At 35.9% G+C, this 14,379-nt stretch overlaps 4 protein-coding genes across 6 annotated transcripts in view; 1 reads left to right on the plus strand and 3 right to left on the minus strand.

Annotated features, from left to right (window-relative positions):
- Positions 1 to 9,864, minus strand: part of LOC135136744 (zinc finger protein 300-like) — a 29,553-nt gene extending 19,689 nt beyond the window's left edge. Inside the window, exons 1-6 of one of the 2 annotated variants that reach the window (XM_064066197.1) lie at positions 9,625 to 9,864; positions 8,986 to 9,543; positions 8,664 to 8,939; positions 8,354 to 8,612; positions 964 to 1,176; positions 325 to 917 (exon numbers count right to left, since the gene is read on the minus strand). In XM_064066197.1, the coding sequence (XP_063922267.1) occupies positions 325 to 917; positions 964 to 1,176; positions 8,354 to 8,612; positions 8,664 to 8,939; positions 8,986 to 9,543 (1,899 nt within the window). In that variant the 5' untranslated portion in view covers positions 9,625 to 9,864. Of the gene's footprint in view, positions 1 to 324; positions 918 to 963; positions 1,177 to 8,353; positions 8,619 to 8,663; positions 8,940 to 8,985; positions 9,544 to 9,624 lie in introns of both variants that reach the window. The other variant, XM_064066196.1, reaches the window with a different exon arrangement.
- A 112-nt stretch (positions 9,865 to 9,976) lies between these two features.
- On the plus strand, positions 9,977 to 11,620 carry LOC135136748 (twinfilin). The gene is made up of 7 exons (XM_064066203.1): positions 9,977 to 10,095; positions 10,167 to 10,244; positions 10,302 to 10,413; positions 10,462 to 10,624; positions 10,672 to 10,909; positions 10,956 to 11,218; positions 11,266 to 11,620. Exons 1-7 carry the CDS (start codon positions 10,071 to 10,073, stop codon positions 11,419 to 11,421), a joined length of 1,035 nt encoding a protein of 344 aa, XP_063922273.1. The 5' UTR covers positions 9,977 to 10,070; the 3' UTR covers positions 11,422 to 11,620.
- Positions 11,604 to 12,694, minus strand: LOC135136749 (RPII140-upstream gene protein). Of its 2 annotated transcripts, none has more exons than XM_064066205.1 (5): positions 12,451 to 12,694; positions 12,233 to 12,398; positions 12,095 to 12,183; positions 11,915 to 12,048; positions 11,604 to 11,835 (listed from the first exon to the last, which is right to left on the minus strand). In XM_064066205.1, exons 1-5 carry the CDS (start codon positions 12,618 to 12,620, stop codon positions 11,618 to 11,620), a joined length of 777 nt encoding a protein of 258 aa, XP_063922275.1. In that variant the 5' UTR covers positions 12,621 to 12,694; the 3' UTR covers positions 11,604 to 11,617. The 2 variants fall into 2 exon arrangements, with proteins under 2 accessions (XP_063922275.1, XP_063922274.1); XM_064066204.1 differs by having other exon boundaries at positions 11,604 to 11,865; positions 12,451 to 12,693.
- A 24-nt stretch (positions 12,695 to 12,718) lies between these two features.
- Positions 12,719 to 14,368, minus strand: LOC135136747 (glucoside xylosyltransferase 2). Its single transcript, XM_064066201.1, has 7 exons — positions 14,097 to 14,368; positions 13,900 to 14,047; positions 13,720 to 13,851; positions 13,481 to 13,673; positions 13,283 to 13,432; positions 13,063 to 13,235; positions 12,719 to 13,017 (listed from the first exon to the last, which is right to left on the minus strand). The coding sequence occupies exons 1-7, from the start codon at positions 14,267 to 14,269 to the stop codon at positions 12,871 to 12,873; spliced, it is 1,116 nt and encodes a 371-aa protein (XP_063922271.1). The 5' UTR covers positions 14,270 to 14,368; the 3' UTR covers positions 12,719 to 12,870.
- Positions 14,369 to 14,379: the final 11 nt, after the last annotated feature.

Consider the following 14,379-nt stretch of genomic DNA (forward strand, 5'->3'; position numbering starts at 1 on the left):
TCATTTTTCAATTTGGGCCTTCTGCTGCTGGACTTGACGGGCGAGGGAAGTTCTGTCGAAATAACCTTCGACCAATTTTTATACTTAGCACGTAGGGTTCTTACTAAGCATTCCTTATTTAACCGAACAGTTATTAATTTAACTAAGCAGCTATTATTTCACCAAGCATATATTATTTTTACTGAGAATTTATTTTTTAACTGAGCATTTATTATATAACTTAGCATTTATCATTTTTACCGAGCGTTTAAAAATAGAACAAATGGCGCCCAATTCAAACTTGTCTCTCGTCTAGCGTTCCCCCTTAAGTAAGTTTGTACCCACCTGCGACTTCGGCCGCGTCGAGTTGTTCCTCATCGGCCTCGCTTTGTACGGCACCTTCGCCGACGCGTTCTCCCCGTGGTGCCTCGTGAAGTGCTCCTTCAACTTATCCCTCCTCGAGCTCGCGTAGTCGCAATTCGAGCACTTGAACGGCTTCTCCTCCAGGTGGATGCGCTCGTGCCGCACCAGGTGCGACTTCTCCATGAAGCCGCGCCCGCAGATGCCGCACGAGTGCGGCCGCACCCCATTGTGACCCTTAGCGTGATTAGCCAATTGGCTCTTCTTCGCGGCGTGGATCCGCTTGTGCGCGATCATGTGACTAAGGAACTTGGTGTGAAAGCCACAGGACTCGCACGTGAGGTTCTTATCTCCACCGTGGGTCAACAAGTGCGTTTCTAAATTTTGCTTGAACCTAAAACTCTTGGCGCAGTGCTCGCATTTGAAGGTCTTCTCGGGGGTGTGGATTTTCAGGTGGGACACGAAGTTGCTTTTCAGTCGACATTTGAAGGCGCAGAAGGTGCACTGATAGACGGATTCCTCGAGGTGTTGCGCTCGGTGGGTGATGAGTTTGGAGATTTGGTCGGTGGTGGTGTCGCCTAAGATATGACTATAGTGGTTTAAAAGAGGGTATAGGTGACTTACAGTAGTCGCATTTGTACGGCGGCCCGGAGAAGTGGCTTTTCATGTGGTTTAAGTAGTCACCGTGGTACTGACACACGAACGAACAAATCCCGCACTTGTAAGTCACGTCTTTGGCGTGACTCAAAGCCAAGTGCTGCTCGAGAAGGAGGCTGTCGTTGATGGTGGTGAAGCAAATGGGGCACTTAATACCCATTTTGTCATCGAGTTCCTCCTCTAAAAACACACAATGAGGAAAAATTGGTCGGAAGGTGTTTCGACAGGACTTCTCCCGCTCCTGAAGTCATTATTTTTTTTTGCATCACCCTGTATAAGCAAAACATTACTGAACGATAAAAAGAAGCAAAATAAGAATGAGAAACGATACTGCAAACAAAACTCAGGCGGCAGCTCTTTGTACAGGTGGCTGCCTGGCTGCAAGTCATAAATCAGTGGAACGACCGGAAGTGGCCAATTTTGCATTTTGCACAATCTCGAGATCATATGTGTCAATTAAAAACAAATAAGTTTTCAGTTTTTAATTTTTCCATATGCAATTTTTCGTTTCATTTTTTATTTTCTTTATTTTTACAATTTTCCAATGTTCCGATTTTATAATTGATTGTTTTTTCAATTTCACTTCTTTTCAATTTTTCGTTTCGTCAATTTTTCAATTTTTTGTTTTTCTTTTCTTCAATTTAGCGATATCGCTTCGAGTTCGCAGTTTTAAATTTTCCAGTTTTCGATTTTCCAACTTTCGTACGTTTCAATTTTTAGATTTTGCAGTTTTCAGAATTGAAATTTCACGAGTTTTGAATTTTTATCTATTTTTTTTTTCATTTGTTCAGTTTTCGAGAAAAAGCGAAAGTAGAAGTTATTCTACGTGAAAGAAAAAAAAAACAAAGATTAAGCCCCACCCACCCGCCCCGATCTCAGTTGTGATAAGTTTTTCATTCCTAATCAGACCGAGGCGCGGAGTTTATTTAATTATGGCATCAAAATTGTACCCTTTTAAAAACATATTTCATGTGGTAATTTCTTGTGGAAAAATGAGGATTTAGCAACTAAATTCACCCCTCAGCTCACGATGCATACAAAATTCATCACAATTGAGAAGGGGTGGGTGGGCGGGGCTTATATTTTGTCCATTTTTTTCTTAATATATGAAGTCTTTTTTTTTCGAACAAGAAACTAAAAATATGTTACCTTGTTGTTGAAAGAAAACTCTATATATTAAAAAAAAAAGAAAAAAAAACAAAGATTAAGCCCCACCCACCCGCCCCGATCTCACTTGTGATAAGTTTTTCATTCCTAATCAGACCGAGGGGCGGAATTTAATTGTGATATCAAAATTTCTCTAGAAAATTGTACCCTTTTAAAAACATATTTCATGTGGTAATTTCTTGTGGAAAAATGAGGATTTAGCAACTAAACTTCACCCTTCAGCTCACGATGCATAAAAAATTCATCACAATTGAGAAGGGGTGGGTGGGCGGGGCTTATATTTTGTCCATTTTTTCCTTAATATATGAAGTCTTTTTTTTCGAACAAGAAACTGAAAATATGTTACCTTGTTGTTGAAAGAAAACTCTATACATATATTAAAAAAAAAAGAAAAAAACAAAGATTAAGCCCCACCCACCCGCCCCGATCTCACTTGTGATAAGTTTTTCATTCCTAATCAGACCGAGGGGCGGAGTTTAATTGTGACATCAAAATATCTCTAGAAACTTTTACCCTTTTAAAAACATATTTCATATGGTAATTTCTTGTAGAAAAACGAGAATTTAGCAACTAAACTTCACCCTTTAGTTTACGATGAATAAAAAATTCATTACAATTGCGAAGGGGTGGGTGGGCGGGGCTTATATTTTGTCCATTTTTTCTTAATATACGAAGTCCTTTTTTCCTAACAAGAAACTGAAAACATATCCAACATCCTGTTGTTGAAAGAAAACTCTACATATTAAAAAAAAAAGATTAAACCCCGCCCACCCACCCGATCTCAATTGTGATGAATTTTTCATTCGTTGTTAGACGGAGGAGGTAATTAATTGTTATGAGTCATACTGTATAAGAAATTCAAAAACTTTTTATAATGATAAATCACAAGTGTAGACTATATTTTGTACATTTTGGACAGGATTTTTTTTGTTCCTTCATTTTTTCGATTTCAAATTTTTCGACTTTTCAACTTTTGAATTTTTCAATTTATAGACTGCAATTTTTCGAACTGAATTTCTCGAGTTTTTAAATTTTAATTTTTCCATTAGCAATTTTTCGTTTGAGTTTTTTATTTTCTTTATTTTCTTTATTTTTACAATTTTTCAATGTTCCGATTTTATAATTGATTGTTTTTTCAATTTCACTTCTTTTCAATTTTTCGTTTCGTCAATTTTTCAATTTTTTGTTTTTCTTTTCTTCAATTTAGCGATATCTCTTCGAGTTCTCAGTTTTAAATTTTCCAGTTTTTCGATTTTCCAACTTTCGTACGTTTCAATTTTTAGATTTTGCAGTTTTCAGAATTGAAATTTCACGAGTTTTGAATTTTTATCTATTTTTTTTTTTCATTTGTTCAGTTTTTCCAGAAAACGAGAAAGTAGAAGTTATTCTACGTGAAAGAAAAAAAAAAAAAAAAGATTAAGCCCCACCCTCCCGCCCCGATCTCAATTGTGATAAGTTTTTCATTCCTAATCAGACCGAGGGGCGGAGTTTAATTGTGACATCAAAATTTCTCTAGAAAATTTTACCCTTTTAAAAATATATTTCATATGGTAAGTTCTTGTACAGAAATGAGGATTTATCACTAAGCTCCACGTTTCAACTCACAATGAATAAAAAATTCATCATAATCGAGAAGGGGTGGGTGGGCGGGGCCTATATTTTGTCCATTTTTTCTTAATATACGAAATCTTTTTTTTTTCAACAAGAAACTGCAAACATGTCCAACATCATGTTGTTGAAATAAAACTACATATTTAAAAAACAAAAAAACAACGATTAAGCCCCACCCACCCGCCCCGATTTCAATTGTGATGAGCTTTTCATTCCTAATCAGACCGAGGGGCGGAGTTTAATTGTGACATCAAAATTTCTCTAGAAAATTGTACCCTTTTAAAAACATATTTCATGTGGTAATTTCTTGTGGAAAATGAGGATTTAGCAACTAAACTTCACCCTTTAGTTTACGATGAATAAAAAATTCATTACAATTGAGAAGGGGTGGGTGGGCGGGGCTTATATTTTGTCCATTTTGTCTTAATATACGAAGTCTTTTTTTCCCAACAAGAAACTGAAAACATACCCAACATCCTGTTGTTGACAGAAAACTCTACATATAAAAAAAAACAAACAAAGATTAAACCCCGCCCACCCACCCGATCTCAATTGTGATGAATTTTTCATTCGTTGTCAGACGGAGGAGGTACTTTCAAAATCCATATTTCTCTACAAATATTTACCATTTTCAAGATGTTTTAAGTTTCTTGTTGTGAAAAGAAGGCTACAGGTATGATAAATAAATTGACTTTTTCATTAATTGTGATGAATCACACTGTATAAGAAATTTAAATACTTTTTATATTATGATAAATCATCACAAGTGTAAACTCATATTTTGTACATTTTGGATAGGATTTCTTTTGTTCCTTCATTTTTTCGATTTCGAATTTTTCGACTTTTCAACTTTTGAATTTTTCAATTTATAGACTTTGCAATTTTTCGAACTGAATTTCTCGAGTTTTCAAATTTTAATTTTTCCATTAGCAATTTTTCGTTTCAGTTTTGTATTTTCTTTATTTTTACAATTTTTCAATGTTCTGATTTTGCAATTTGTTGTTTTTTCAATTTTTCCATTTGCAATTTTTCAATTTTTTGCTTTTCTTTTCTATTATTTTGCGATGTCTCTTCGAGTTTTCAGTTTTAAATTTTACAGTTTTCCGATTTTCCAGCTTATATTTTGTCCATTTTTTCTTAATATACGAAGTCTTTTTTCCCCAACAAGAAACTGAAAACATATCCAACATCCTGTTGTTGACAGAAAACTCTACATATTAAAAAAAAAACAAACAAATATTAAACCCCGCCCACCCACCCGATCTCAATTGTGATGAATTTTTTATTCGTTGTCAAACGGAAGAGGTAATTTCAAAATCCATATTTCTCTATAAAAATTTACCATTTTCAACATGTTTTAAGTTTCTTGTTGTGAAAAGAAGGCTACAAGTATGATAAATAAATTGACTTTTTCATTCATGGACTGATGTTTTGCATATTTTGGATAGGATTTATTCGACAAAATTTTGAGATGACGTAATCAATTTTTGGGGTTGATAAACAGATACATTTTGCATAACGATTTACCATGATTACGATAACTTTAAAATATTTACAAGATTTTAGAGCATTATATTTTGTTTTTTCTTTTTTTTTTTTACTCTTTACTTGATACATATAGTTTTTTCCGAGCAACACCACCACTGAAGAACACGCTTCATATGGTAATTCTTGTAGAAAAATACGGATTTTGCAGTTAAGCTCCGCCCCCTTTGACTAACGACGAACAAAAAAAAAAATGCGTCACAATTGAGATAGGGTGGGTGGGTGGGGCTTATGTTTTGCATTTTTTCTTCTTCTTAATATATATTGTTTTTCTTCCATAACAAGAAACTGAAAACATGTTTAAAATGGTAAATTTTATCCCATACATTTCTCTATTAATTTACCCTTTTAAACATATTTTCAGTCTCTTGTCGTGAAAGCAAAAGGACGTGCATATATTAAGAAAAACAAACGCAAAATATAAACCCCGCCCACCCACCCACCCGCATTTCAATCGTGCTAACGTTTTTATTCGTTGTGAGTCGAAGGGCGGAGTTTATTGCAAAATGCTTATTTCTCTACAAGAAACTATTATGTGAAACATGTTTTTAAATGTTGTTAAAATACACTATATATGTTAAGAAAAACAATCCAAAAAATAAGCCCCTCCCACCCACCCGCGTCTCAATTGTGATGAATTTTTCATTCGTTGTCAGACCGAGGGGCGGAGCTTATTTGTAAAATCGATGTTTCCTGATAAAAATTTACCATATTAAACGTTTTAAATATATTGTCCTGAAAAGGCAAAATTGCTGATGTTACTCGTTGTGAATATTGAAATTCTAAAAAATTGTTATCCTTCATACATTGATTAAATATATACGTAATAAAATTCCTGTTATTGATCTCAAGCTGTAGAAGTTTTTGTGAATTTTTAGAATTAAAAAAAAAAAAGTCTTTGAAAGCAGCACATTGAGATTTTTTAATTTTTAGGCAACTTTTCCAAAAGCTCAATTTTTCCTTATGAAATTTTCGACCATCTTTGAAAATTATCTGAATAGATTTTTTTGATACCCAGAATTTAATTTAGCTTCATTTCTTCGAAAAATTTCACCAATTTTCAACGAAATTTTCGAAATTTCACTAAATACATTTTCTTGTAGATTTCGGGCCGCAGAAGTCATATCCGCTTTCATTTCTTCGACAACTCCAATGGTTTTTCCAGAACCGTCCTTTAAAATGTTCAAAAATATGCAAAATGCGCCCAATTTTCAACAAAATTTTCGAAATTTCACTAAATACATTTTCTTGTAAATTTCTGGCCCTAGAAGTCATATCCGCTTTCATTTCTGCGATAACTCAATGGTTTTTCCAGAATCGTCCTTTAAAATGTTCAAAAATATGCAAAATGCGCCCAATTTTCGACCAATTTTCAACAAAATTTTCGAAATTTCACTAAATACATTTTCTTGTAGATTTCGGGCCGCAGAAGTCATATCCGCTTTCATTTCTTCCATAAGTCGAATGGTTTTTCCAGAATCGTGCTTTGAAATATTCAAAAATATGCAAAATTGGCCCAATTTTCGACCAATTTTCAACAAAATTTTCGAAATTTCACTAAATACATTTTCTTGTAGATTTCTGGCCCTAGAAGTCATATCCGTTTTCATTTGTTCGATAACTCAATGGTTTTTCCAGAATCGTCCTTTAAAATGTTCAAAAATATGCAAAATGCGACACGGATTCACACACCATAAGTGCAGGAGTATCTTATTTTATAAAATTAAAAAAACTTTTTATTTTAAATTTTGAAGATGACGTCATAGTATTTAACGATCTACATGATATTCCAAATATATATACAAAATTTGACAACAATCGCTCCAGTAGTTTCGTTTGTTAAATAAAAATGGATACAGACGGAAACGGGAGACCTATTTTTTGTTTTTTCTTGATGTTTTAAAGTTATAAGCATGGTAAATTTTTGATTTGATCAAAATGTTTGCTCATCCCCCCTAAAAAATTGATGACGTCACCTCAAAATTTTGATGAATATGTCCTATCTTAAATGGGCAAAATATTATGATTCTATACTTGTGATTTATTTTTAATACATAATTAATATTTTTTAAATTTGCTTATACAAGGTGTCGCAGAAAAAAACTAAAAGTTATTAAAAAATAAATATCCAATCAGATTTAAGAATTTAACTCGCCCACCATCCCCCTACTTTCTCAGAGTTTATATCATTTGCCAAAATAAGTTTTACCTTAGCAAGTACTAGCCCCGCCCACCCGCCCCCTACTTTCTCAGACGATATATGATTTGCCCAAATAAGACTTATCATAGTAAACACTAGCAAGTACTAGTCTCTGAGAAAATAAAGGGCAGGTGGGCGGGGCTAGTACTTGCATTTAATCAATGTACTTGCTAACATTAGTCTTATTTTGGCAAGTGCTAGCCCCGCCCACCTGCCCCCTACTTTCTTAGAGTTTATGGCATTTGCCAAAATCAGTCTTACTTAAGATAAAACTGATTTCGGCAAATGACATATCCTCTGAGAAAATAGAGGGCGGGTGGGCGGGCCTAGTATTTCTTAAGATAAAACTGATTTTACCCCTACTAATGTTGTAAAAACTTGTGAAATTTAAAGGTGTTAAATTGCAAATTTCCATAGAAACCAGTTAAATTCCTAAATCTACCCGAAATGTGCAAAATATGAGTTTTTTTTTTAATTTTGCTTATACAGGTGGCTCAAAAAATTTATGAATGTGTCAATTTATTGTATTGATTAAATTAGGCTCACTCCATTTTCCCTGAAAATTTTGGGAATACAATACTGTAATTTTTAGTATTGGAGTGCACCAATCGAAGTTGATATACGTGTCCTTGAAAAATTTTTGTAAAGTAAAAACTCATTAGAAACATACGCGTAGCATGCTCCTTTACATATTTACATATGTTTATTTCAACTTATAGGGGTTCTCAAAAAATATGAAATCCGCAAAATCAAATTTTATAATTTTTCGAAAAAGTTGGATATGTTTCATTGTGTTTCAGAAGCGAGGAAAGTTCTTTCGACCAATTTTTTTACCTTCTTCGTCCTGCCCCGAATCCGTCACCGGCAAACTCTTCTTCTTCGACGTGAGCATCTTCAACGCCGCCATTCTTAAGCTAGGTTTTAAACCAAATAACATCAGTCTTTTCAAAATGAGTTGCTTTTTGTTCCGCAGTTTCGCTTTAACTAATACTGAACTAAAATTGTTCTGCGACGAGTTCGAGTCGTTCTTCTCTGAAACGATAATCTTGTCCGATTTCGAGTCTTCTTCCTCGTGTTTGTTGCACGAAATCAGCTGCAACTGAATTATTACGTGCGACGAAGACTTTTATCGCCAAATGGGTACCTGTCCGTATTTTATGTGCAGACCGTCGTAGCGCGACTTAAAATTAGACAGCATCCAGTTGTTCTGGACCAAGTAGTCCAGAAATCGGTACAACGACAGCTCGCTTTTGCTATACAAAATGCAGGTATCTAGGTGCTTGAAAACTTCGGCGGGCTCTAGAGAATTCGCGGGAAAACATTTGATAAGTCTATCGAAGTAATGTTCACGTTTTTCGACGTTGTGTAAAACCCATTGTGACAACACGTTTAAAGCTTTGGCAGTCGATAGCACGAAACTCTAAAAAAATTCATGAAAAGTGCGTTACAAATTCGTAATTTGTTACTTTATTTCTGAAGAAATCCTGCAGCTCGTGGACGTTTAAGCTGATGATTTCGTCCCCGTCGCAGACCTCATCAATGTGACTCATTATCCAATTCTCAACTATATTTCCTAAATGTTTCAATTTAAAACGTTGCGTTAAAAAATATGTAAAGAGACAATTATCTAAATTCAGTTTGGTTCCTAAAAATTCTATGCAATACTCTATTACTTTAGTTATTATAAAGTGATCGGCTAGCTTGAGTAGCTCTTCTACATTCGAGTGTTCAATAGTGATCTCGCCTGTATACATGTATGTCAGTATTGTGTTAAAAATTTCACTATCTAAGCAAGTTATAATTAGTTGTTCTCTGATTATTTTGTGATGTTTTAGTATTGAATCGAAATAGGGAGAACTGCATGCGAGTACGTTACGGTGGGCTTTGATGACTTTGTTGTTGACGTGCAAAGTCAGATCGCAGAATCTGTTCGACTTCTTTTGGTCGTATAATTTTTGGAACATTGTAGACGATAGTTCCGAACAAACAAAAGTCATTGTGTTGTTATCCTCCATTGCAATCATCTAAAAAAAGCAAACTTGATAGATTTTGAAAAACAACCAAGGACCTCAGATTTGTGATTACTGACTCGGACTAGAACTTACAGTGTCCCGGAACGCTAAACACAATACTTTCACATATTTATTTAATATTATCGGTCTATTATAATTAAATTGTAACTAGGAACACTGCACCAGGTCATTTTGACTCATTGACAAAGTGACACATTTGACAGGCCACAACAAAAATAAAACAAACAAGAGGGGCAACCTGACGACAAAAACAACCAGATTTAAATTAACACCAGTTAACACCACAAAAACACAGCTGCAAAGTCAAGCGTGACTAAAAACGTTACGAACTTGAAACAGTGCTTCGTTTTATAAAGCGAATTTATTTTTTAAGACGGTGTTTCAACCCAAAGTGCACAAACCTCGAAAACGCAAAGTCCCCACGTCTCGCCGACTTGTCAATTTGACACTTGCCGTCTCAGTGGGCGGGGATATTTTCGGCTTTGTGGCAAATTATTAAATGATTTTTTTCACAAAAAATGTCTCACCAAACTGGAATTAAAGGTAAATATCGAAACAACCCCAATTTGGGTTGGTTTTTCAATAAGTGACGTTAATTTTGTCTGTCATTGTAGCCAACGATGACTTGAAGAAATTTTTGGGTAAATGTCGAGACGGCAAAGTCAGAATCGTGAAAATTTCGATCGAAAATGGTAAATTTTGTTCGTTTCTGGGTTTTCTCGCCCGTAATGTGCGCGTTTTGGTTCCAGAACAGCTAGTTCTTGCCAGTCACAAAGACGTTAAATCCACTTGGGAGAAAGACTTTGATAAATGTATAACACCACTAATAGAAGAAAACCAACCTTGTTATCTCTTGTACAGGTAAATAATGAATCGTTTGTCGTACTTTGCTAGTGTTGGTCAATTTAGACTAGACTCCAAGAACTCATCCGGGTACGAATGGCTTTTTGTAAGTTGGTCGCCTGACACGGCCCCCATTCGCCAGAAAATGTTATACGCTTCCACTAAAGCAACCCTGAAACAAGAATTCGGGACGTCGCAAATTAAAGAGGAACTGCATGGCACCATTTTGGTAACAATTAAAATCAAATTTGTAACTTTAGTAGATCGGGTTTTTAGAGTGATATAACCTTGAACGGGTACCAAAAGTACAAAAAAGCTTCCGTGGCCCCCGCGCCACTAACAATAAGAGAAGAAGAACTCCAAGAACTCCGGAAAACTGAAGTTCATACTGATATAAGTGTAGACAGTAAACAACAAACTTTAACAGGTGTGGCCTTTCCAATAACACAAGCGGCTAAGCAAGCCATTATTGACATGGCGAGAGGTTCATATGACTATTTACAACTTAAAATAAGTGAGTATTGGGGCGAAAATGACTCTCTTTTATCGTGTGTGTTTAGATATTGAAGAAGAAACAATTCATTTAGTTATTGCTGAGAACATCAGTATTGAGAAACTTCCTTCTAAAGTTCCTGAAGATAGTGGGAGATACCACTTGTACAATTTCAAGCACACCCATGAAGGAGATTATATGGAAAATATAGTATTTATTTATTCTATGCCTGGATATAGTTGCCCTATTAAAGAACGTATGCTGTACTCTAGTTGTAAAAATCCACTGACTGATACAATAACAAACTTGGGTCTCGAAATAATAAAAAAGGTGACTTAAATATATGTTGGTACGTTTCAAGTGACAGGCGATTTTAGGTGGAAATTGATTCCGGGACAGAACTAACTGAAAACTTCTTGTACGAGGAAATACATCCAACAAAAAATCTACACCGTCCTAAGTTTGCCAAACCCAAGGGGCCCCCAAACAGAGGACCAAAGCGGATGACTAAGTCTCAAAACGCGGAAAATTGAAACGGTGGTTGTTTATCGCTTAATAAAATTATTTATTTTCGTTAATACGTGCTCAAGTAGACGTTTTTATAGCTTTTTCATAACAAATATTTTTATATTCGAACAAGTCAAGCTCATCGTGGGTGTAAGTATTATTTTTGTTTATCAGCGCTTTTGTGTTACTTAGATATTTAAAATAAATGCAATCTTTATACATTTATTTACTGTTTTCAACACGTTTTTCTAAATTTTGTAGATCCTTTCCGGCCGCACCGATTTTTTCGTTGTGGTACAGAATCATCCCTCCTTCCTCTTTGGCGCAGTATTCGGCCTGGCTTTTCTGGATGTAGTTTTGCCTTTCCTGTCGCCAGTAGTACTGCCAATACCGCGCCTCTTCCATTGTCATTCCTGTTAAACTGAGGATTCCTAGAGTGACTGAACCCGCCATTAGTCCTAACACTGACCCTAATAAGGGTACGTGATTACGTTTTTAAGGGTTGAAAAATTAACAGACCTAAACCGCCACCTACAATCATCCCTCGCGGCCCCGAATTTAACTTGTACAGCGAACCGCTAACTAAACCTGCTGCAACATAATCCAAAATCCCTGTTTTCCCTCTATATACAGATATGGTAGTTGAAACGCCTCTAAACAAACAAATTAATAAACAATAGTATAATAAATAGTCCTTACACAAAAGTGGAGCAAAAAAGGGACAACCTCCACGCCCATTTCCACGCCCCTTTGCCAAAACTTTTCGTGACTGCGTCTTGTAGACGTTTCTGTTACAAAACGTACTTTACACAAAATTAACCACCCGAAAACACTCACTTTTGCCTCTAAGTGGTCATTAAAAGCCGTCGCTTGGTTGTTTTTTATAAAGTTCATGTAAGCCACTCGACTATGAATGACGCCCCCATAGAGGGCCCCGACGAACAGGCTCATCGCCCCTACGTGCATCACCGTGACCACCTCTTTGCTAAGTTCGCCAAACTCGCTAAAATTGCTCAATTTAACCAAATTTGATTAGCAAAAACACGAATACTGACTCCACTTGGAACATTCGTTGCACCCTCTCCCAACCTGTCTCATTCTCGATTTTCGCTATGTCCGCCTTTTTTTCCGTTTGCGTACTCCTGTTTAACAGATCTTGACTCCCGACGTCACTCGTTCCGAAAATATTAAGCGCGAAAGTCGTTTTTAAAGCATTTCGTATCATTTTACTTTTAGGTTATGTCATAGGGTTATGTTGCCGGTTACATAACCTAGTTTTTCGGGTGGTTCTAGGGTGAAATGAAAAAACCCCAAATGACACAATGGCGGCTAAAAATATATTCTCACTTAAATTAGCAGCACTTATAAAAGTATAAATATGTGTATAAATAAAAATTTTCTAGTTACGGACAGCTTCGTTGTTCACTTTAGGCATGAACTTAACATAAATTAATTGCACGAGATTCTTATTAATTCTACAACTGATTGTCAACGTCTACAAAACGTTGAACATTTTTAAGAAAGACGTCTTTGATGTGGCCGCAATTAGTGTTCTGGGTTTGCTCCAAGTACGTCTCCAGAGGCTGATAAAAGTCCTTGAATGTGTCGCCACCTAACTGAAACTACGAAAACAACGTTAAATCGGGTTATTCAGTTGGGTTTTGTACCTCCTCAAAAGCTCTGTAAATCGCCTGAAAAACTGGTTGTTTTTCTGAGTGGAAGAACCCGCGGGACCCGTGAATGACAGCAACTCCGTACTTTTCCGCCGGTTTACACACACTCATGTACATGCAGTGATCAGGTCTGAAGTTGTATCTACACGAATATAAATATAATTTTCCTGAAACACGGGTCTGTATACATTGGAATTCAGTCCCAAAGGGTTACCTGGGTGATAATGGAATATAATATTGATGATATCTTGGTCACCCCACGTGATTTTTAGTTTATACTTTCTATAAATAGGAACGACGTATTCGCTCCACTGGAACGCCCGCATTCGTGTCAGATTCATCAACATGACGCCAGAATTAACACCTGTCGGTCATAACAATTAAAATGACAAAAAAAATAATTATTTCGTACCTAATTTTCCATAAAATGGGTGTTTGGCGAAGCGGTTGTACCAACCAACGTTTGGATCTTCGTGCTCTGGGGCAAGCGCCGCCATTTGACTAGAATTCATTTTGTGGAAGTAGGTCCAGATGCTTTCCACCGGAGTCAGAAACAACGTGTCCGTATCCATGTAAAGAACAGAGTCCACGTCTTTCAGTATGTTCTAAAATAACTCAGTTAGTGTAAATTGGTGTCAAGGGGGTACACACCGGTAGGAACAGTCTCTGGGCGGCACACGGCTTGAACAAGCTTTTCCACTCGTCCGCGTCTTTCGTAGGAAACGTTAGTGTCATCACGTTGAACGTGAAAGCGTTGTTTGTTACCAGTTTCCATTCTTCCAACTACAATCAATCAAAGTTATTTGGTTTGAAAAGCAACCACCGACTTACTTTTTGATTAAAACTTTCAATCAAAGCGTCTTCTGCGAAAATAATGAAGTTTAGTTTCTCTTTGGTGAACATTAGTGCCGATTTTAGCATGTTGAGGGTTTCTAGCAGTCGGTCCCCACATGCCACCACCGCGACGACGATGTCAGTTCTACAAACACACTAAAGTAGTTTTATTTTGGTTTTAAAAACAACCAGACCTTTTAAATTCGATTCGTTCCGTTGTTTCTTCATACTGTTTTGTTACTTTGTGGCTTTCCTCTTCTTCGTTTACATCCCCCTTATTGTTAAGTATTTTAATACTGTAGAAGTAAAAAATCACCAAAGCTACTGAAAAAATTAAGCCGATCCTGAGATATGTGTATAATTTCATTTTCTGTTAAAATCCCGAACATCGTGTAATCATTTTGAATTATTTACGTTTTTGATAAACTATTGACTTTAGTGATACGTGACGTCAGAAGTGTCTAGGGAAATTCGTTG

Source organism: Zophobas morio, unplaced genomic scaffold (assembly GCF_036711695.1).
Source record: "Zophobas morio isolate AGI-343-1 ecotype UQ-CSIRO unplaced genomic scaffold, CSIRO_AGI_Zmor_V1 ptg000026l, whole genome shotgun sequence".
Taxonomy (NCBI): domain Eukaryota; kingdom Metazoa; phylum Arthropoda; class Insecta; order Coleoptera; family Tenebrionidae; genus Zophobas; species Zophobas morio.